A 23,923-nucleotide genomic window follows, 5' to 3' on the forward strand; every position below is an offset into this window, starting at 1 on the left:
TTAATGCTTGATTTGCTATAGATATTGTGATAGATGATGATTAAATGATTACAGCCAGGCTACTTCCTCACCTCCCCCCCAAAGGTGTAGCTCATCCATCTCAAAGGATGACACATACATGAAATTTTTTTTCCTGGCAAAACAGTACTTTTTAATGACAACATGTTCTATGCTTCACAATCTCATCACTAGGGATAACAACCACTGTTTAGTGTGCCTTATAACCAGCATTCCTATGCATGTTTGTTTTTATAAGGCAGGGATTATAATCTATATTTTTATAGTTCCCTTTCTATTTATTTATTTATTTTTAAATTCTAGTATACATACAGGGTTATATTACTTTTAGGTGTACAATATAGTGATTCAACAATTCCATGCATTACTCACTGCTCATCACAATAAATGTATTCTGAATCTCCTTCACCTATTTCACCCTTCCCCTGCTTCCCTCTCCTCTGGTAACCAGAAATCTGTTCTCTGTATTTAAGAATTTGTTTTTTGGTTTGTCCCTTTTTTTCTTTGTTTGTTTTGTTTCTTAAATTCCACATATGAGTGAAATTATATGGTATTTGTCTTTCTTGTACTGACTTACCTCACTTAGCGTTATATATCCATGTTGTTGCACCTGACAAGATTTCATTCTTTTCTGTGGCCAAATAATATTCCTCTGTGTGTGTATTTGGTATATAAAACATCTTCTTTATCCATTCCTCTATTGAGCCTATTTCTACAAAGAAATATGTGGGAATGATAAATATCACATTCAGAACAGTGTTTATCTATCTGCGAAAGAGATAGAAGGATGTGTTCAAAAAGAAGCCCTCTGAACTAAGTACACTATCTTTTTTCCCTTTATTTAATGGTATAAGCACATATATCATTACCAGATAAATTTAATTATTCTAAAATATTTTTAAAATTGTGTGTTTAAAGCTCTATTAGCTCTGAATTCAAATAAGTCATTCTGGGCAGCCCAGGTGGGTCAGCGGTTTAGCTTCACTTCAGCCTAGGGCCTCATCCTGGAGACCCGGGATTGAGTCCCAGGTCAGGCTCCCTGCATGGAGCCTGCTTCTCCCTCTGCCTGTGTCTCTGCCTCCTTCTCTCTCTCTCTCTCTCTCTCTCTCTCTCTCTCTCTCTCTGTGTGTCTCTCATGCATAAATAAATAAAATCTTAGAAAAAAAAACCCAAATAAGTCATTTGGACAGGATGTGATAGGTTTAACTTAGAGTCATGGTTGTACAGATAATGTGTTGGGAGAAAGAGAGATCTTGTAAACAAAGAAACTGCATAATGATGTGTAGTTGGATTGGGGTACAAAAAAGGGAAAAGATTAAAGAGAAGTTCCCCTACTTCAAATTTTGGAGGCCAAGAGAATTTGAGTGTCACTGAGGAAGTTGGAAATAGTGAGTGATTGAAAGTCAGGACTTAACATGCTGATATTCAATATTGATAGGAGAGCCAATGGAGAGAGATCCAGTAGGTTATAGAAAGACTCATGTGATGGGCACCTGGCTGGCTCAGTGGGTAGAATATGTGACTCATGATCTTGGGGTTGTGGGGTTGAGCCCCACATTGGGCATAGAGCTTACTTAAGGGAGAAAAAAAAAGAGGAGTCATTGGTACAGAGACCAAGGTTAAACTTAAACATGAATTAGATACCCGAGGCAAGATGTCAGAGGCCTCAATTAGATAGGTCTGTTTTTAGAAGAAGAATAATTGAATGACAAAGAACAATATAGAGTGACCCTCAGCTGGTACTATAGCAGCATCTTCCAATAACTGTCCTTATGTGTAGAAATAAGCTAGTTCATAAAAAAAGGAAAAGAATGACCAATGAGAATATTAAAGGTTTGCCCTTATCATTAATCAAATAAATAAAATTAAATATTGGCAAGGACTGTACAAAGAAAATAGAATTGGTAGAGTTGTCAGGAAATCCATAGTCGTCATTGCTGGTAAGAGTATGAACCTTCTTGGGGGCCACTTAGGTTAAGATATCACAAATCCTTTGAATTTATATGTCCTCTGATTTCCCACATTTGGGATATCTTGATGATTTAGTTAAAAGTTATACAACCTAGCAATTTTTTTGAAAACCAAAAAGCTCAAAACAATAAAAAATGAAAGTTCGATTAAAGGGATAGGAATTGGGGTGCCTGGGTGGCTCAGTTGGTTAAGGGTCAGACTCTTGATTTCAGCTCAGGTCATGCTCTCAGAGTTGTGAGACAGACCCCCGGTCTGGGCTCTGCACTTAGCAGGGACTCTGCTTCTCCCCTCTCCGCTGGCCCCTCCCCATGCTTGTGTGTGAGCATAGGTCTGTGCACATGCGTGCACTCTCCCAAGTAGGTAAATCTTTAAAAAACAGAAGCGGGGGGATGGGAGCATAGGGTAACTGAGTGATGGGCAATTAGGAGAGCGCATGATGAGATGAGCACTGGATGTTATACTATATATTGGCAAATTCAACTGAAATAAAATTTAAAAAATAATTAGTTAATTAAAAAAATAAAGGGATACTAATAGTAAATCCATATAGTGAAACAGCCTACAATAATGTTTCAATGTTGTTAAATATACATACTTTTTGACCAGTTATTCAGTATATATTCTCAAGTGGGAAAAAAACAATTTAAAAAAACCCCAATATTAATTCATGTAAAGAAAATGGTTCAAGGATACACAGCAAGACAGTAACAGTTGCTATTTTAGAATAGTGATGTTATTTTTATTTTCAAATTTTCAACAGTAAGTAGATGTTGCTTTTATAATAAGATAAAGTACCACTAATATTTACTTTTAGTTTTAAAAAATGTGTTTGGAATTTTCCTCTGGTGGTTCAAAAATATATGTAGATACCATGAAACCAAATGAAAAGGAAAATATCAGGGTAGAGAAGTTACACCAAGCAAAGCACATCCTTTGTATATTCCTCACAGGTAGGTTGACTACCATTGGTATATCTTATCCTGCTACCCTAGAAGTGAACCTGAATATAAGAATTTAAGTCAGAATTATTTCATTTGGGAGATGATTCCAAAAGTATTGGCAGCACAAAGGAGGAATGAGAAAAAAGAAGAAAGCTATTAAAGGTGCATTATCATGCAGATGACTGCTGTGGGCAACTGGGTTCAATCCCCTGAGGAATTCTGGGAAACCATGTAGAAGGTACCTCAGCGTTGCCTCTCATCCCATAGGTGAGTTTGCTGTGATTTTTAGTCATCAGCTCCCTCAGTCACTGTTTGAGAGCTGCTTGTGAGAGAGAAGGATGACAGCTGACTTCCCAGCACTTCTAGCCTCCCCTGCCTTTGGGTAATCAGGCAGGCAAAAAAAAAAAAAAAAAAACCTCCAGTGAAGAGTCACAGATGTCTACACATAGAAGCCTAAGTTCCACCTGCATGTCCACTGCCCAACTTTAGGAACACCTCTACTGACACACTTGTATAAAAATCCTAACATCTAGAGGTCTTGTGCTTTCCAATACTGACTTTGAATGATTTTTTTTTTCTCCATTGAATGTCCACATAATAATATGAAGGTAAAATATGAAGGAGTAGGTAGGGTGTGATGATAAAAAGAGGGAGAAGATTAATACGATTACAGTTTGTTTTAACTGGTCTATGTTGAACACTGTGTTAGATGCTGTGGAAATAGAAGAGTAAGTCATACATTTTGGTATATATATATATATAAATGTGAAACTTTAAAGTGATAATAAAGGATGTATATAGTTAAGTGTCAGTGCAAGTGATATAGATAAAATGCTGAGGAGAAAGGCATTTCCATATTTCAAAGTAGGTCATACACTGAATCATAGTCTAGACCAGAAGATTCTATTACAATCGAGAATGACAGCATTCTAGGTGATGAGCCCAGCATGAACAAAAATGTAATAGCAGGTGTGCTGACTATCTTCCAGTTGTCTCTATCCTGCTTTGTGCCAGAAAAGTTGACCTTTATGAACAAAATCGACAGACTTCCTTGTCCTCTGGCTTCCAGCAGCTGCCTTTGGCAGGGGCTGTCACTTGAGGTCAAAGAGGAGAGAAAGGTTGGGGCAGTTCCACCCCGACTTCTTTCTCGCAGTCACCACAAGTCAGCTGCTTTCCTTTGTGAAGTCTTTATTATAGTCAGGAGGCCCTCTACACATAGCTTTCTCTCATCTTCAGTTAGTAAGTTTTCTCTTACTAGCTCAGGAATACTGCACTGCTCCTAGGATATTTTTCTAGAATCTGTCCAATACAATACCTTTATTAAATTCTCCTCAAATGTACTGTGAGTTTTCTTTCAGCTGCCTGATTGAAAAGATGAGAAGGGGCTCCATTGAGAGAAGAGTAAAATGTTTGACAGAGCTTGAGGAAAGAGTTCATGTTGCCAAGTAGAGGCCGGTAAGACGGACATTTCTTTTTTAAAATTTTTTCAAAGAAAAATGATACTACAGATTTGAGGACAATATTCTGAGAGCAGTTTAAACATTCTTGACTGACGTGTAAATGGCTGCTTGCCAACGAGAGCATGTAGCAAAGGTCATCTCATATTCTCTATCCTGAGCTCTCTTTGGCCTCATCTGTTTTGTGCTCAACAGTTGTGAGCATAAAGGAAATCTTTTAGTGGGTACCTTCACTAGGTAGGCACATATCCAATTACCCTCTGGTCTTACATGATCCAAGCTTCAGCTGATGATAAAAGTAGCAACTGAAACTTTCCAAATAGGCTGAACAACAGGCTATTCTATTTTAGTAATCCAGTTCACCTCTGAGGATATTGGCTGAAAGTTTTACTTCTGGTTCTGCTTCCTTAAAAAATAAATGAACTTATAACAATTTTTCCTGTTCAATATTGACTTATAAACTCCCAAAGAGAACCAGTTACAAAGAGGATCTGAAATTTGAGCTTTTTGGACCATCTATGTAGGGATTATGGGTGCAGGAGTTCTAGATAATGGCTACAGGACAGCCAGCCCGCAGCTACTTAGGGAAAAGAGTTACATCATTTACCCAAGGTTGCAACAAGATAACCTCAAAGTATAGTCTTAAAGTTTCTGTGAAAAATGGTCAAGGCCTAGCGGAATAAACTCACATACTCTGATTACTCAACCTTGGTTTATCATTTTTAATCAGCAGTTTTCATCTGCTGATCTCTTCTTGGCTCCTGACTATTATATCATCTTTCTCCATTGACCCAGTAAAAGCAGTCCTAAATTGCTAATTAATAGGAAAGAAAGCCTGCAAGCCTGGGCAGGCCACTGTGCCAGTTCCAAAATTTGGGAGCAGCCACATTTGGTTTATCAGATAGGGATATTATTCTTTTTGCAACCGGAAATTCTCACCCCTCAAGGCTTGTAGTGAGACTGTTTTGGTGGTTCAATGGTCATCAGGGACTCAGGCTCTTTCTGTACTTTTTCACCATCCTATACATGACTCAAGTAACCTCTTTGTCAAAGATGGCTGCTAAAACTCAAGCTATTCCAGGAGGAGAGAAGGATGAGAGGATTCCCCCAGCTGAATCAATTCCCTTTAGGCAGCCATCCCCCAAAGTCCATGCAACACTTGTACTTTTATCAAATGAACAGAACTTTGTCAGAGAGGCTGAAAGATAGTTTGTTAGCTAGGTACATAGCCACACCTCAAAAAACCTGGGGTTTTCTTATTCACAAAGAAGGCAAGCAGATACTATTTAAGCACCTAGCAGTATATGCCATGCTGCATTTATTTTGATTTAAATAAACTAATATTTCAAAAAATAAACTTTTCAGAGATAGATTCCATTATGACAATGTGAAGATGTTATCAGAAATCTAATACAGATCTATATCTTAAATGAGATAAAGACCCACCCCCAAACTACCCAAAATATTTATCATTCTAAACAAGAACTATGTAGCTAATGTGTAACTCTATGTTCAAGTAATGTTGTCATCCCAGAGCTGCACCCCCACTCTTTCCACTCATTTTTTTTTTTTTTAACTCAAATTCTGTCTTTTAGAGATATTCTGAAGCCACCAGTGGAAATTAGCTATTGTCCTTTAGGAAGCAGAGTTGCATAGTTGTGACAGGGTCTTAGAATCTGCAAGCCTTAAATATTTGCTATTGGCCCTTTACGGAAAATATTTGCTCAAACCTTCTTTATTGCACAAAGTTGGTATGCATTCATTTATTGCCCAAGTGTTTATTAAACAGCTACCATACATCAAGTACTATGCTCCTACTTTCTATTTAAGAGTCTTTCAGGGGCAGCCTCAGTGGCTCAGCAGTTTAGCACCGCCTTCGGCCCAGGGCATGATCCTGGAGACCCAGGATGGAATCCCATGTCAGCCCCTCCCCCCCTCCATGGAGCCTGCTTCTCCCTCTGCCTGTGTCTCTGCCTTTCAATCTCTCTCTCTCTCCCTCCCTCTCTCTCTCTCCCTCTCTGTCTCTATGAATAAATAAATAAAATCTTAAAAAAAATGCTTTCTGGTAAGTGCTACCTTTGGGGCAAAAATAGGTTGCAATGTGAGCATATCTGTAAGGAACTAACCCAGCATTGAAGAGAGGGGCCTGTAAACAGGGAAGATTTCCTTGTGGAAATAGTATCTAAGTTAATATTGGATGATGAATGGGAATTAGCCAGGCAAAGAGAAAGAAAGCCCAGCAATTACAAAGGCCCAGAGAGAAATTAGGGAAATGCAAACATTTCAGAGAGAAGAATGAAAAAAGGTCAGCAAAAGTTTGGTGATACTTATGTCGGATTATTGGCAAGGGTAATGGATGGTAGAATGGTCAGAAATTCACTGAAATAGAATAAGTTGGGCTGCTGGACACAGGCCAGAAAATGTAGGCATCCGGTGTGTTGTGGGGCAGAAGGCAGGAAGTGATAGTTGTTCAAAGGGAAGCAGAAGCACCACAGTTAAGTTTGGCCGTGGAAGAGGGTGCTAAGATAGGGGTAGAGGAGTGGTAAGAAAGTGCAAGCCAGTGACTCTGACTTAGAGAGGGCGAGGTGGTGTTCAGGCTCTTTAAGGACTTTTTTTTTTTTTTTTTTTTCCCTATAGGCCGGAAGCTCTCTAGGGTACTGCCCTCTGGCTGGAAGCTTTGCCTCCACTGCAAATGGTGATAAAAATTGTCCTCTTTGTTAATCTTTCCAAATCCCTCTGCAGTCCACATCTGAAATTCTTCTGGAAATTAGAAGACCTTTTATTTCAGGATTAGAGATAAAGATGCCTTCTATTTTAGCTTAAAATGCAAATGTCAATTAAGGTTAAAACACTGTGATTTATTCAAACCAAAAAGTACAACAGACAATGAGTCAACAGCTATCAGACTTATTCCAGTTTTAATTTATGGGACTTTGTGGGATTTAGAGAAGGGGTGGAGTCTCTAAAGAAAGATCATCACTTATTAAGGCCAGTGCTGTTTATTCTCAAATGGAGTTAGAGAGGAATCAATAAAAGCTAAGAAAATATTCTTTGTCAGATTTAGGAAACCTATGTTCTTTTCTTTCAGTTGAAGTTAGGGAGGAAAAAAGTTTTCTTTGATCCTCTAGGATCCCTGGCTGGGTCTGAAAATTAAGCTGACAAAGACAGATCAACAGGAGAAAAGCATACACTTTTTTTTTTTTTTTTTAACTTGCATATGGGGGTCTTTACAATCAAGACCAAAGAAATGACCAGAGCAGGAAGCTTTAGACAAAGAAGGAATAAATTTGTGACAAATTGACAAGACAAAGGGATTTGGGCTGGGAGTACTGATTAGTGAAGTAACCAGGAAGATAAGTTTAACAAGGTTTGTTTATACAGCCTTCTTGGCTTTAAGTTCCATTTCTGGTGATTAAACTATCTTTTTTTTCCCCTTTTGGTACAGGTAGGGCACTTTTACTTACATGGCAGTTTTACAAACTATTTTAGGTAAGAAAGGTGAGAGGGTAAGAAAGATGAGAGAGTGGCCTTCGCCCTTCTGGCATTTTTCTCAAATTCTTTCAGCTTTATTCAATATGCCAACATGCCATATGTGGGGGTAGCATGTCCTGAACCCCATCAAAGGTATATCTTGTTTTGTGAGATACATATATTTTTAGATAATTGAGAAAAATTTTGTGGATATATTATGTTTTAGAGATGGACTCTCTCCCCCTACCCCTAGTTTATGGATATTCGGTTTGAAAATTTCATTTCATTTTCAGATTTTGTGTGTATGTGATTTTCTTCTCCCAAAAAAAGCTCTAGATTGGTATACCTTGTATGCTCCCCACTCCCCTTGTCACTCTATGCATACTTTTTTATTTCTCTGTCAGTATTTTTTTCCTGTCTCCTCCACTAAAGTGCTAGGACTGCTTAGTGTTGTTCACGGTGTATTTCCCATTTCCTGGCTCAGTGTCTAGCATTAGTTAGATGCTCAGTAAATAATCTTGAATAAATAAATGATAAGAGTATTGAAATTTTATGTATATTTCTTTGATGTAGTGATTACAAGTAGTCTATTGCTTTGTATATGTCCATTAGAAGAGAAAACAGCATTCTGCTCTATAAGCATTTTTTATTGCATTTTAATTTTTTTATTTTTTTAAGATTTTACTTACTTATTCATGAGAGACACAGAGAGAGGCAGGGACAAAGGCAGAGGGAGAAGGAGGCTCCATGAAAGGAGCCTGATGTGGGACTCGATCCGGGGTCTCCAGGATCACGCCCTGGGCAGAAGGCAGGCGCCAAACCGCTGAACCACCCAGGGATCCCCCATTTTAATTTTTTTAAAGTAAGCTCTAGGCTTAACATGGGGCTTGAACTCATGACCCTGAGATCAAAAGTCGCATGCTCTACCAACTGAGCCAACCAGGCACCCCTATAGGCACCCCATTTTTTTTAGGAGACATAGTACACCTGATTGAAAAGTTCATATTATACAAAAAGTTCTACTAGGACATGGTTTTATTAAATATACATTGTATTGCATCCTGCTTCCAGACAAATTTTATAAGTGTGTGTGTGTGTGTGTGTGTGTGTGTGTGTGTGTGTACTTTAAAACTGGCCTTGTGGGATCCCTGGGTGGCGCAGCAGTTTGGCGCCTGCCTTTGGCCCAGGGCGCGATCCTGGAGACCCGGGATCGAATCCCACGTCGGGCTCCCGGTGCATGGAGCCTGCTTCTCCCTCTCTCTGTGTGTGACTATCATGAATAAATACATAAAATCTTAAAAAAAAAAAAAAAAAACTGGCCTTGCTCTATTTTTCTAAGGGCACTGACATTCATTAAATTCGCAAAATACAATGCTCTGAAGAGAGATATTTTTAAATATTAAGGATTATCTCAATTTCTGTCATGTTAAAAAAAAGGTGATGTTTTTAAGAAATGGAATTTCAAATTCAAGTGGTCATTTTGGGGTCTTTTACATAAATGCCGCTATTTTTTAAAAAGCTCTTTTTCTAGGAAAATCAATACAAACCTATGTATTAACATCCATAAATGTGTTTACATAAACGCCGCTATTTTTTAAAAAGCTGTTTTTCTAGGAAAATCAATACAAACGTACGTATTAACATTCATAAATGTATGTAGGGTCGAATTTATTCTCAAATAGGCTGTAAAAGCTTGACATTGTTCTAACCGAAGACAAATTAGGGGACTATCCTTTTATTTATTTATTTATTTATTTATTTATTTATTTATTTATTTTTTAATAAATGGATTTTAGCTATCCTTTTTTTTAAATTTTTATTTATGATAGTCACAGAGAGAGAGAGACAGAGAGAGAGAGAGAGATAGAGAGGCAGAGGGAGAAGCAGGCTCCATGCACCGGGAGCCCGACGTGGGATTCGATCCAGGGTCTCCAGGATCACGCCCTGGGCCAAAGGCAGGCGCCAAACTGCTGCGCCACCCAGGGATCCCCGGGACCATCCTTTTAAATGTTTTTCTCTGCGCTTTCTTAATCTCCCACCTCTACGTTCCCTTGACTTCATTGAAAAATTGGTTTATTTCAACACCAGTTTTACTTGCAATGTTTTTTTTTTTTTTTTGGGGGGGGGGGGCGGGAGGGCAGTGTCTGCTTAGGTCAATCAACCGCTGCCTTCGGTTTATAAACCGTGGGTATGGGGATCCCTGGGTGGCGCAGCGGTTTGGCGCCTGCCTTTGGCCCAGGGCGCGATCCTGGAGACCCAGGATCAAATCCCACATCGGGCTCCCGCTGCATGGAGCCTGCTTCTCCCTCTGCCTGTGTCTCTGCCTCATTCTCTCTCTCTCTGTGACTATCACAAATAAATAAAAATTAAAAAAAATAAAATAAACCGTGGGTATGTGCTTACGGACTCAGGCTGCAGGGTACTCCCTCCGCGGAGCACAGAGCAACGAGAGCGGACGCCTCGCCGCTGCCCCAGCATCTAGGAAACAGGGATAAAGCCGCCCAACACTCAGGCGCGGGGGAGCTGATGGATAATACTAAGAAACTAAAGTTTGTGTGGCCACCGAGGTGAAGAGACGGGGAAGTTCAGGGATGCGTGTGCGGCGCCCCACCTAGAGCTGCTTGGAGGCGCCCCCTAGCCCTAGCCCTGGTCTGCGCGCCTGCAGCCGCCCAGCGCTACGGCTCCGGCCGCCCACGAGCCGCGGGGGCGGGGGCGGGGACGCGCGCGGGGGCGGCGAGGACGCGCGCGGGGGCGGGGACCAGGAGCCACACCTCCCAGGGTGCAGTGCGCAGGCCCGGGCGCGCGCTCCGCTCGCTCCGAGCCCGGAGGACGCCGGCGCCGGCGGGGACTCCACGGGGCCGCGCGGGAAGGCGCGCGTCCGTCGGGCGCTCGCGCGGGGCTAGTGAGGCGCCGCTAGGAGCTGCGGGCGGCCGCGGGCGTGCGGGAGCCCGGAGCGCCGCTGCCGCCGCCGCCGCCGCCGTGGCGAGGCCGGGCGTAACCGCGCCGAGGGGCCGAGGTAACCGCGCTCGTCCGCGTCGCTCCTCGCCTCTGACCCCCCGCCCGAAATCGCGCCCCCGGCTCGGGGCAGCTGCAGCCCCGCGAGCGGTCACGAAACTCGGCGGCCGAGAGCGTCTGGGGCCGCTCGGGTTGGCGGGAGGAGCGGGGCCGCATCCCGCGGAGGAGAGCCCCGGCCTCGGGCGCTGTCGGCCGCGTCGGCGGCCTCTGGGCGGTCTCCTCGCGGTCCCTCGCGGAAGACAGGGACGGGCAGGTGCTCCTGGCGGGCTGCAGGGAAGCGGCAGCGGCGGGGCGGGGCGGCCGGGGCGGGGGGGGGGGGGTGTCGCCGGCCCGGGCCCGGGCCTCGGCCGCGGGGGCTCGGCGCCCGTCGGGACTTGCCTCTCGGCGGGGCGGCCGTGCTGGAGCGGCGCGCGCCCAGGTGTCGCTTCCGCGGTGCTCGACCCCCGCGAAGGGCGCCTCCTGCTGTGACACCTGCGACTGCAGCCGGGTTCGGATCGCGTAGCCGACTCCGCTTGCCCCAGAGCCAGCTGTCTGTTCCTTCCCCTCCGTTCTGGGCTTACCTAACCCGCAGGCGATGGTTGTGCAGGGAGGGCGATTCGTCTACACAGTGGGGAGTTTTCTAGCTCGGGGCCAGGTCCTTACCCGGATTGGCACATTCGTAGCGTTTGCGCACCTGGCCGTGAAAAGCGTTGTGTCCCCCCTCCCTTCCCCCCCCCCCCCACCTGGTGGTGGTGAATCAGATGTCTTTTCGTAGAAATGGAGCCTTTCTCAGTAGTCCTTTTCATCTCTTTTAATAGCGTGACTCTTTCTGGCCCTTTATTCTATGCTCGTGGTACCGCTTTGGGATGATGCCCTGGGGGAAAGCTTTTCGGAAGACCTAGGTTGGTACAAGCATTTTATTTGTGAGTTGCACTTTTCCCTGTTTTTGCGTTGTTTTTCTTTTGTGAAAGTCGATCGTTGTCTGACTCTCGCCGTTCTTCGTTCGCGCTCTGCAAGGAGACCTTTATCTCCCTTGAATCCTGGCCGTGGCAGAGGGTGGACTTGGGAAAACGGGATCTCGGCTTGGCGGTAGCTCTTTTCATTGGCTGCTGCTTTTCCTCCTCCTTCCTACTGGCGCCCCTTCTAGTTTGTCTGTCTGCACAGTGATCCACTGCAAACTTGCAGTCCCTTGATATAGTATTGCCTTTTAAAATATCGAATAGTACGAACATAAATAGAAAGAGGAATCTTAAGGTAACTATACTCAAGTATGCACTTAGTTTTATATTGACATTTAACTTTTTTTTAAGCTTATTTATGATAGTCACAGAGAGAGGCAGAGACACAGGCAGAGGGAGAAGCAGGCTCCATGCACCGGGAGCCCGACGTGGGATTCGATCCCGGGTCTCCAGGATCGCGCCCTGGGCCAAAGGCAGGCGCCAAACCGCTGCGCCACCCAGGGATCCCTATATTGACATTTAAAACGAATTCTTTTAGCGCTTAATAAGATTACTGTTAATGGTTTCTTGAGTTATAAACATGTGATAGAACAATCCGACGCGCTCTATTCTGGCAGGAAGCTTAAGTCACAGGGCAATTTTTAGAAAACAATGATTTCCTCATTTGTTAAGAAAATGAGGTGAATTTTGACACACCCACCCCATTCCCTTTTGTAAAATAGAGTTCATATTTAGGGCAGTTTTAAGTTCATAGCAAAATTGGATGAAGGATACAGGTTTCACATATACCCTCTGCCTCCCTGTGCCCCCTGCCTTGCTCCACATAGGCACAGCCTCCCCCACTATCAAAATTCCCACGCGGAAATGGTACGTTTATTACAATTGATGAATCTGTATTAACAGATCATTATCACCTAAAGTTTATAGTTTACTATAGGGTGTTGTATATTCTATGGGTTTAGACAAATGACACTTAAAAAAAAAATCAAGAAATCTTAAGATTATAGAGAAGGAAAGGAGTATTGTTATTTTTAAAAGATTGCAAGGAATATTTTGACCATCCTGAAAATTATTTTCAAATGGTTTTTTTGTTTTAAAAAAATTGGATGTTTAAACTTTCAGTTTCTTATATTTAAATTTTCAAGTTGTTATTTTTGTATATTAAGAATTAGAGTTAAATGAGAAGTGCTTTGTAAAATAATAAAATGTCCTTATTTTTAGTTCTAAAACTCATTAGCTTGACCATTTCTTTATTTTTCTGAAAATCATGTTTTATGTTAACCATTGAAACAAGAGGAAATCACACATTTTAAATACACTAATTTTTCTTTACTGATGTCAAGATATATCTCTGATAGAATGTGATCCATCAGGCCTTCCTTTTTAAAAATGTTTTCTCTGAGGGGTTTGTGTGGAAGTATCAGGATATAATAATGTAGTAAGTAAGCTCAGTTCTGGAACTAGACACCCTTGAATTAGAATCCAACTCTCCATTTGTTGGCTGTGTGACCAGGGCACATTATTTTCTGAACCTCCATTTTGTTAGCTGTAAAAGAGAGAAAAATATTGTTATAATAATGTGAAATCATTTTATAAATTCTAATATACTATAATTATTGATATCACTAGTTACATGCTGTATTTTAAAATGCTGCCAGTAGGGGATCCCTGGGTGGCGCAGCGGTTTGGCGCCTGCCTTTGGCCCAGGGTGCGAACCTGGAGACCCGGGATCGAATCCCACGTCAGGCTCCCGGTGCATGGAGCCTGCTTCTCCCTCTGCCTATATCTCTGTCTCTCTCTCTCTCTCTCTGTGACTATCATAAATAAATAAAATGCTGCCAGTATAATTTATTTTCAGGTGAATACTGCTTAAGTAAATACTGTCAAACTTTTATTTTTTTTAAGAGCTAGCTTTACCAGAGAATTCATTGTCTGGTTATGAAGGATTTAGTTGGTTCTTATGAGTCAGAGATAAAATTATGAGAGTCAAAGGTACCTCAGGAAAAATGTGTATTTTATCTCTCTGGCTCTTAACCTGATATGTGGGTGTGCCCATAGTCTTACAAGACTCTGTGAACTCTGTATATCTGTACTTTGTGGGGAGAAGACCCATAGCTTTCAACAGCTGTTCAAAAGGGGTTCATGGATGACCCCCCTACCCCCCCCCACAAAGTTCTAAGAACTATTAGTATCAGTTATGTAGGCAGGCTTCTTTACTAAACATTTTGTAAATTATTATTATTATTTTTGAGTAGGTTCCATGCCCAGTGTGGAGCCCAACTTTAAAGAAACTCAAACTTACAACCCAAGATCAAGACCTGAGCTGAGATCAAGAGTCAGATGTTTGACTGAGCCGCCCAGGCACCCCTTGCAGATTGTTTTTAATATTAGTTTTTTTTTTTTTTTTTTTTTTTGAGAAGGTAATTTCTGAACCACCATGAGTGCCTGTTTTTCTTCCAGAACTGGAAGTTGATATTTATGATATACTATGTTAACATGAATAACAGTGCTGCTTCTTCTATGTGGAGATGACATTACTGATTAATCCATTATTGTTAGGCAGATACTGTTCATTCCTCCCCTTCCCTTTAGTGTTTATGGGCAATAGAATATGTGGCAAGGAATGACACCCTACTATAATCCAGCGTGTTAGAATATTATTTTGAAATGGTAAAAGGTAATTTGATTTCCTTAATCTAAAATTTGAACATTTTTTCTTTTCTCAACAGAACACTTTTCTCAACAGAACACTAAAGAGAATTAAGTATCTTGTCTTCCAAAGTAGATAATGGTATTTACATAGTGTATTTGTTGTCATACAATATTTCTTTCTGAATAGCATAGAGTGTAATGTTTTATTAATTCTTAATTAATGATTATTTTGGCTTTCAGTGTTTCTGGTTTGGAAAGAAAATTGACAATCTGCTTATGTAGGTCAGATTATTATGTAGGTTAGATTATAATTTGTAATTTTATTTTTTTAATTTTTATTTATTTATTTTTAAAGATTATTTATTTATTTATGATAGACATAGAGAGAAAGAGGCAGAGACACAGGCAGAGGAAGAAGCAGGCTCCATGCCGGGAGCCCGACGCGGGACTCGATCCCAGGACTCCAGGATCACGCCCTGGGCCAAAGGCAGGCGTCAAACCGTCGAGCCACCCAGGGATCCCCAATTTGTAATCTTATTTTATTCCTTTTAAAGATTCTATTTATTCATTTGTGAGAGAGAGAAAGAGACCAAGAACGTAACATGCAGGGGGAGAGGCAGAGGGAGAGGGAGAAGCAGACTCCTCACTGAGCTGGGAGCCACCAGACGTGGGGCTGGATCCCAGGACCCTAACATCATGACCCGAGCTGAAGGCAGATACTTAAGCATCTGAGCCACCCAGGTGCCCCTAATTTATAATTTTCTAACATTGAAGATTAATCTTATTTGCATTTGGGGAATTTTAGAGTTAGGTTAGAGTTCTAAATTTGGGTTCATTCATGTAATAAAGTTTAGAAGTAAGCTATATCAGACTGTCCTGTGTTTCTTGTTAGTATTGGGTTGCTGGGCTCTGAGGCTTTAACATTTTTTTTTAATTTTTATTTATTTATGATAGTCATCACACACAGAGAGAGAGAGGCAGAGACACAGGCAGAAGGAGAAGCAGGCTCCATGCACCGGGAGCCCGATGTGGGATTCGATCCCGGGTCTCCAGAATCGCGCCCTAGGCCAAAGGCAGGCGCCAAACCACTGCGCCACCCAGGGATCCCGGCTCTGAGGCTTTACAGTATAAAGCCAACTTCTCTTCTGTATCAGTTACCAGTAGCATTCACAAGGCCTGGAGTATGAGGAGAACTAAGTGATGCAGCACAAACTTAGAAACAAACCTATGCACCAGAGTAATGTTTTTTGGTCTTTTTCCTTGAGGTCTTTTTTTTTCCCCTTTGATATTGGTCAGTATTTTCTTTTTTTTTTTTTAATTTTTATTTATTTATGATAGTCACACACAGAGAGAGAGAGAGAGGCAGAGACATAGGCATAGGGAGAAGCAGGCTCCTGCACCCGGACCCCGATGTGGGATTCGATCCCGGGTCTCCAGGATCGCGCCCTGGGCCAAAGGCAGGCACTAAACCGCTGCGCCACCCAGGGATCCCTGGTCAGTATTTTCATTTGAATTGGAAAGTTTTTCTGAGCCCACGTTCTAAGTCAATACTTGGGAATTTATGGAATAAAGTAACAGAACTCCGTTAGGCTCTCTAGGTTTGCTTTTTATAAGATTAGTCTGAGAGGGCCTATGTAAATCTCAAAGATCAGTTAGAGGTGAATGCCAGCATTTGCATAGTACTTTATGTGTACAGGATAAGTCACTATGCTGCATCTTTAGTTATTTTAATGCCAAGGATTGCTTATTACTTTAAAAATGAAAGTTTGAGTTAAATTAATTAGCTATAATTTAAAAAGAGGAATCATTTCAAGAAAAATTTTACTTATGAGGAAACTATCATTGTAAGAAGATCTGTGATTTTACATGTTTTCTCCTACCCTTGAACTTAAAAAAAAAAAATCAGACATTTCCTGTATGGGGATTTTATAATACCCCTATATTAGTTCTTAAAAGTCATTTGTATGTGCCATACAGAGATACAGTTAAGGTCCTCTTTGGCCTTGTGGTAAGGATTTTGGCTTTGTAGTCAGGCAGTCCTGTGTTGAGTCCTGGGCATTGCCACTTAATTGCTGTGTGACCTTGGGTAGGTTTCCTAGTTTCTCTGACCCTCATTATCCACAACTGTAAATATAGGAGTAATACCTCTTTAGGTTGTTCATTGAAATGAACAAATGTTAAATATCTAAGTAAAATAATAGCAGGTACTTACATAGTTTATATGCCAGACAATTTATTAACTGGCTTAATAATTGTAACAATCCTATAAAGTTGATACTGTTATTTTCCACATTTTTTCAGATGAAGAAATGGAGGCTAATGAAAGGTTGGTTATAGAATTTTACCAGAGTCATACAGCTAGTAAGTAAATAGTAAGCACTCAAAGCTGACTGCTATCATTTAAAAACAAAAATCAAAGCCATAGGAACTTAGGAGTAGTATAGCCAGCCCTTGTCTTTTGCTTTAGTGAAAAATGCATTTGAATATAGATCATTATAAAGCATATTTTATTTGTTTGCTGGAAAGAAATGTTGATTGGAGTATTGTGTTCCTGACCAAAGCTTCAGGATTGTGTAATTTATAAAAGTAATAATGTTCAGTTATTGAATGCTTATTATATACCAGATATAGGGTTAAATACTTTATATATTATTACTTCGCTTAAAGTAAAAAAAAAAAAAGTTTTATTAATTTAAGTACTCCCTTTGCGGCCATCTTCCAGTAATTCGCCAAAATGACCAACACAAAGGGAAAGAGGAGAGGTACCCGCTATATGTTCTCTAGGCCTTTTAGAAAACATGGAGTTGTTCCTTTGGCCACATACATGCGAATCTATAAGAAAGGTGATATTGTGGACATCAAGGGAATGGGCACTGTTCAAAAAGGAATGCCCCACAAATGTTACCATGGCAAAACTGGAAGGGTCTACAATGATACTCAGCATGCTGTTGGCATTGTTGTAAACAAACAAGTTAAGGGCAAGATTCTTGCCAAGAGAATTAATGTCCGCATTGAGCATATTAAACACTCAAAGAGCCGAGATAGCTTCCTGAAACGTGTGAAGGAAAATGATCAGAAAAAGAAGGAAGCCAAAGAGAAAGGTACTTGGGTCCAACTGAAGCGCCAGCCTGCCCCACCCAGAGAAGCACACTTTGTGAGAACCAATGGAAAGGAGCCTGAACTGCTGGAACCCATTCCCTATGAATTCATGGCATGATAACTGTAAAGAAAGTAAAAGACCTCAGGATTGTAAAAAAAAAAGTACTCCCTTTGTCCAACAGGACTCAAAAACTCAAAAATCCCAAGATCAGGAGTTACATGCTCTTCTGACTGAGCCAGACACCCCTATTATCACTTCATTTAAACTTCACAACAACCTTATAAGAAAGCTGAAGCTCAGAGTGATTTTAAGTGAGTGACTTGTCCAAGGCTAATAGCTAATAGAGAATCCCAAAACTGTCTGATCCGAAAATCTGCTATTAATCACTAGTTTATGTGCCTTGTGTTAGGATACGGCTAACAGATTTCTCTAAAAATCAAGGCAACCAGGGTGCCTGGGTGGCTTAGTCAGTTAAGCATCAGACTCTTTGATTTTGGCTAAGAGGCTAATATTATGATCTCAAGGTTGTGGGATGGAGCTCTGCTTGGGGCTCTGTGCTCAGCATGGAGTCTCCTTGAGATTCTCTCCCTTTCTCTCTGCCCCTCCCCACTATATGCATGTATACTTTCTCCCAAATAAATAAGTAAATCCTCAAAAAATACATAAAAATAAAGGGAACAGTGTAGGGAATTTTATTTTTTATTTTATTTTTTTAAGATTTATTTATTTATTCATGAGAGACATAGAGAGAGAGGCAGAGACCTAAGCAGAGCGAGAAACAGGCTCTTCACAGGAGCCCGATGTGGGACTCAATCCCGGATTTCAGGATCACGACCTGAGCCAAAGGCAGCTGCCCAACAGCTGAGCCACCCAGATGTCCCGGGAATTTTAAATAGGGAAAAAAAATTCCTCTCATCGTTTAGAACTAAACAGTGGTTACTTAAAGCTAGGTTTTTATAGGCCAAACTCAGCTTGCTCTCACTTTTCTAAATAAAATTTTGTCAGAACACAGCCACAGTCATTTCTCTATGTATTGTTTCTGGCTACTTTCATACTACTATGGCATAGTTGAGTGATCATGAAAGACACTGTATGGCTCACAGAGCCTAAAATGTTTATTATTTGGCCCATCACAGAAAAAGATTACTGATCCATGACCCATCCAATCCTATTCTTTTATAAATGAACAGACTTGGAGAGATTAGGTAACTTCCCAAAAATGTATCTAGCTAAAATCCAATTATCCTGATACCAAAGTCAATGTTATTTTTGCTAAACCATGCTACCTCTTTTTATTGTTATTTTTAATTTTAAGTTCGACTTATTTATTTTAGAGAAAGCACAGAAGTGGGAGGGGCAGAGGGAGAGGGAGCAAGAATCTGAAGCAGATTCTGCTGAGTGTGGAGCCTGACATGGGGCTCGATATCACAACCCTGAGATCATGACTTAAGCTGAAACAAGAGTTGAACCCTTAACCAACTATGCCACCAAGGCACCCTTATTTTTACTTTTTAAAAGTTTTAATTTATTTATTCATTTAAATAATTACTGCAATGAACAGGGGACTCAAACTCACAACCTCAAGATCGAGTCACATGCTCTTCCAACTGAGCCAGCCAAGTGCCCCATGCTACCTCTTTTTAAGTTCTATAAAATCAATAGCTCTATCTTATGGTCATTATGTAAGGGACTTTAAAGCATTATAAAATGTTTATGACCTATAAGAATATTTAGCCTAGTTATAAAGTAGTGTAGTATAGGTACTATACCTACCACATATACATCTTTAGAAAGTAGAGATCATACAGCTTGCATCCAGTTTTCTTTTTTCCTTACTTTTCCATTATTAATGGAATTTTTTTTACACTATTCATGGAATTTTTTAAGCAATGAAGTGATATCAGATTTGAATTTGGGAATGAAAACTGGCAGCAATCGGAAGGATGCACTCATGAAAGTAGAGGCTGTTGGGAGTTATAATCATAGCTGTGAGTTGTGGCCTGGGACTAACGTGGTATTGCTGGAGAAGCAGGACCAACAATATGAGAGGAATTGAGGAAGTAAAACGTACAGAACTTTGTTATAGTGGGTGAAGTCGAGTGGGAATTTTGAGTACATGGGAGCTTTCACATTCAGTGGGAAGCTTTGATCATCCAGGCTAGTTTGGGCTCTCCTATAACATCCAGTATATCTCTATACTACTGCCTTTACCACATTATTATTATCATCTGTTTTTGTACTATTGGGATAATTCAGGCTCATTAATGGTAGGAATTATGTCATGTCTTATCCATGTAATTTCAGGGGAGATTTATCTTAGATAAACCTTTTAAAGATTAGATTATTTTGTGCATGCATTTTTTTAAAAAATGAAAATAGAAGAGATAGGTTAAGGTGTTCATAAATTTCTTCATATTTAGAGTCTGATTCTTTTGAAGCAGCTTTATCTCTAGAGCCATTTGTTTTTCCACATACCATAATCTCCTGCTGCATCTGGGGGATAGATGATGCAGCATTTAGATGTGCTCTGTCATCATTATTCCAATTTTGTCACCATTCTTCCAATTCTGATGCAGGTGTTTATTTGCTTGGTGTGTGATACACATTCTTTTTGCTTGGATCTTCATAGCAAAATACAACATTCTCTGGTTGCAGATAGCTGCCTTTCTGAGTCTTACGAAGTAATGCTTCTCTCTGTGGTGAAAGACCAGTTTGTGAACCAATATTTTTATAACAGACAACAAAAATTAATTACTAGAAAAATGAAAAAATGGTTGTACAAAATATAAACTTTAATTTTTCATTAGATTCAAAGAGCATAAAATTATTCTGTCAAATACAAATTTCCTGTAAGAGTTTCTAAACACCCCATTTTTGTACTTACCTCATTGCAGACCTGAAACAAAAATTGTGGACCAGACTCACTTTGAATAGCTCTATAAACCACTTGGTTGTTGCTTTTCATATTCATCTTTGAATTGCCATAACCTATAACATGTAATGACTGATTAAATATATCTTGTAAGACAAGTGCTTTTCCCCCTTAACACTGACAATATTTCTATTTTCTATTTTTATTGCAATTTCTTGAAATGTGATTATAAAACCATATGACTTACATACACACACACACACACACACACACATATATATATATATGTGTGTGTGTTGGTTTATGTGCTTCCCTTGTGAAAATAAAACGAAGTTTCCATACTCCTGGTAGAAGACTGAATCTTGTATAGACATGGTGACTGTTAGTCACTCAAACCAGTTTCAAACCTGCTTAACTGAATAAATTACAGTTCCTTTGGGGTGCCTGGGTGGCTTGATTTGTTGAGCATCTGCCTTTGGCTTGAGTCATGGTCCTGGAGTCCTGGGATCCAGCCCAAAATCAGGCTCACTGCTGAGTGAGGAGCTTGCTTCTCCCTCTCCCCTTGCTGTTCCCCCTGCTTGTACATGTACACACACTATTCTCTCTGTCAAATAAAATATTTTTTAAAAGAGGAAAAAAGTTACAGTTCTTTAGAATTGTTTTTAAGTCAGTGTAATTAACCAACAGCAACCTGCCTTAGTGAACAAGATTTTGCAAGCCAGCCATGCTTCAGAGCCTCTGAAAATTCACCAATTCCTGGACTCCACATTTCCTCCTAAACCCTATGTATGACTAGCAATCTTGCCTGACCAGCATAGCTCTCGTAAGGAAGTAATTATTATTTAGTTTTGTGTTTTTTGTTTCATTTCAGATGTTGAATGGGGAATACCTTTCACACTTAGAAAAAAATATTGGTAAATTTATTTTTTAGTAGGCTTTATATTTTGAGTCAAAATATTTTTTTATATTTTGAGTCATTTTTTTATCTTTAAGTGCAACCCTGTGACTTCTATGACATTCTTAAACAAAACTATTAAGTAATAGAGTCCCTACCTAAGAGAGGGTTCATACATTTTATTCACATACTTAGGTAAAATTCAAGTCTTTTTAAACATTTTTTAATTTTTAGGAGTACCTCGGTGGCAGTTGGTTAAGTATCTGATTCTTGGTTTTGGCTTAGGTTGTGATCTCAGGGTTGTGGGATTGAGCCTCAAATGGCGTTCCATGCTCAGCTTGGAGTCTGCTTAAGATTCTTTATTCTTCTTCTTTTTTTTAAAGATTTTATTTATTTATTCATTAGAGACATAGAGAGAGAGAGAGAGAGAGAGAGAGGCAGAGACACAGGCAGAGGGAGAAGCAGGCTCCGTGCAGGGATCCCAACGTGGGACTAGATCCTGGGTCTTCAGGATCCCGCCCTAGGCTGAAGGCAGTGCTAAACCGTTGAGCCCCCAGGGCTGCCCAGATTCTTTCTTCCTCTGTCCCTCTACTCTTCTGAAAATGAATAAATCTTTTAAAATGAAATATTTATATATTTTTTTACAACTTTATACTAGACTTCCCAATTATTATGACTATAAATTATGTGGACTAGTTCAACAAATGAATATAGTAGTGAAATATTAATAGAAAGCCTTCTTATAAAACAGACTCCAAAATTGAAACATCTTACAAAGTATTCAGTGCAGTGAAAATGTTTTTTATAGGCTCTGGAAATGACACTAGTATTTAACAAGCAGACTTTGATAACAATTGTATCTGATACATGGTAATGCTAAGAAAAACTTTTGTTTTTTAAATCACAGAAGTAAATTGCTAGAAGTCATGTATTCCTTGACTAAATAGGAACTATTGTAACTGTAATCCAGTTGGTTAAAGCAGCAACTTCTTCTTTAATAATTATGGACTGCTTGATTTAAAATTTAAAATCTCTGTTCTTTGCTTTTGTAAATAAAAGTGAAATAATGAGTATAGCCTATCAGATACTGTATAAAGTGTAATATTTTGTATCTTCTTAAAATCTTCACCTAACTGAATCATAAGGAGTACAAACTACAGTTATTTTATTTTAAACTACAGTTATTTTAAGGAATGAATGAATCTAGACTTTCTGGAACAGGAGCTTGGGAAGATGATGGAGTAGGAGGATTCTGAGCACTCCTCCCATGGACACATCAGAGTGTAACTACATAAAGTTCAACTCACTTTGAAAATAACCTGAAGACTACCAGAAGAGCTGTTCAACAGCTAAAGACATAAAGAAAAGGTCACATTGAGAAGGGTAGGAGGAGCAGAGATGTGGCTGGGAACCAAACCTCCACTCAGTGGGAGGGATATCACAAGCCTGGAGATCCTCCCTGAGGAGTGAAAGGATTAAGCCCCATGTTGGGTACCCCATACCCTGTAGATCTGTACTGAGAAAATGAGCCTCCTTACCATCTGGCTTTGAAAATCATCAGGGCTTAATTCTAGGAGAGCTGGAGGGCTATAGAAAATTGAGACTCTTCTTTTAAAGGGCTAGTACTCTATATTACTCTCTCTGAGAACAAACACAGAGGCAGTAGTTTGAAAAGTGCCTAGTTTATATGTGAAGGAGATTTTTTGACTAATTTTAGAGAATGTGTTGGAGAGGTTGAGATACGTTGGAATTTTCTCTGGGAATGGAAGTGTAGACAGGCATCATTTTTCTTATCCTCCTTCAGCCTAACTGGCCCAAAGCTGGGGGTGGGGGGCGGGGAGCCAGTTCTGATACTGCCTATCATTCTCTTGCAGATCTACCCAACCCAATCTTCAGGTGTACCTCCAAAGCAGCTGCCACTCTGCCATATCAAGCAGGCATCCTTGGTGTCTCCCCCTCCCCCCAAAGCAACTGCTGCCCTCTCATATGCAACAGGCATGTCCTCCCAAGTGACTCCTGCCCCAGGTTGGAGAGGCTGAGATCTGTCGGAATTTTCTCTGGGAATGGAAGTATAGACAGGCCTACCTGTCCTGCCTACCAGTACTCCCACAACAGTTGAAGCTAGGCCTCTCAGCCAGCTGTACCAGGGTTTAACCTGACCAACCAGCATGTCCATAGTATCGGCCATTCAACTAGCTGGGCTAGGGGCCAGCTCTGCTCATCAGTATGCCCATGGTGTTGAGGTTAGTCAATACAGTCATCCTGGGTGGGGGCCAGCCCCCACCCACTGGTGTACTTGCAGCAGTCATGGCCCAGTTACATCAGGAGGGCACATGTATCCCATAAAGGTGATGCCCCTGGAGCACCTGGTTCTGGTGACCAGGGGTGGTATTGTGCTACTGGGCCACATAGGAAGCCCTCCACATAAGGCGCTCTACTTTCAAGACAAGGAGACATATCTGATCCACTTGACATAGAAGCAGAGTCAGTCAACATGAGGGGAGAGGGGAATATGTTCCAAATAAAAGAACAAGACAAATCTCAGAAAAAGAAATAAATGAAACATATAAGCAATCTCCCCGATACAGAGTTC

The 23,923-nt window shown here is 40.6% G+C and overlaps 2 protein-coding genes across 3 annotated transcripts in view; both read left to right on the forward strand.

Moving 5' to 3' along the window:
- The first annotated feature begins 10,788 nt into the window (after positions 1-10,788).
- KLHL8 (kelch like family member 8) overlaps positions 10,789-23,923 on the forward strand; it is a 73,113-nt gene continuing 59,978 nt past the window's right edge. For both annotated transcript variants that reach the window (XM_038582190.1, XM_038582191.1), the window contains exon 1: positions 10,789-10,874. The gene's annotated coding sequence lies outside the window, so the exon portion shown is untranslated. The remainder of the gene's footprint in view (positions 10,875-23,923) is intronic.
- On the forward strand, positions 17,154-17,708 carry LOC106558139 (60S ribosomal protein L21-like). Its single transcript, XM_038582192.1, has one exon. The coding sequence runs from the start codon at positions 17,198-17,200 to the stop codon at positions 17,678-17,680; it is 483 nt and encodes a 160-aa protein (XP_038438120.1). The 5' UTR covers positions 17,154-17,197; the 3' UTR covers positions 17,681-17,708.

Source organism: Canis lupus, chromosome 32 (genome assembly GCF_011100685.1).
Source record: "Canis lupus familiaris isolate Mischka breed German Shepherd chromosome 32, alternate assembly UU_Cfam_GSD_1.0, whole genome shotgun sequence".
NCBI lineage: Eukaryota > Metazoa > Chordata > Mammalia > Carnivora > Canidae > Canis > Canis lupus.

Bases quoted from the DNA above. Each gene is read 5' to 3' on its own strand.
- LOC106558139 (XM_038582192.1), top strand. From the start codon at position 17,198: ATGACCAACACAAAGGGAAAGAGGAGAGGTACCCGCTATATGTTCTCT.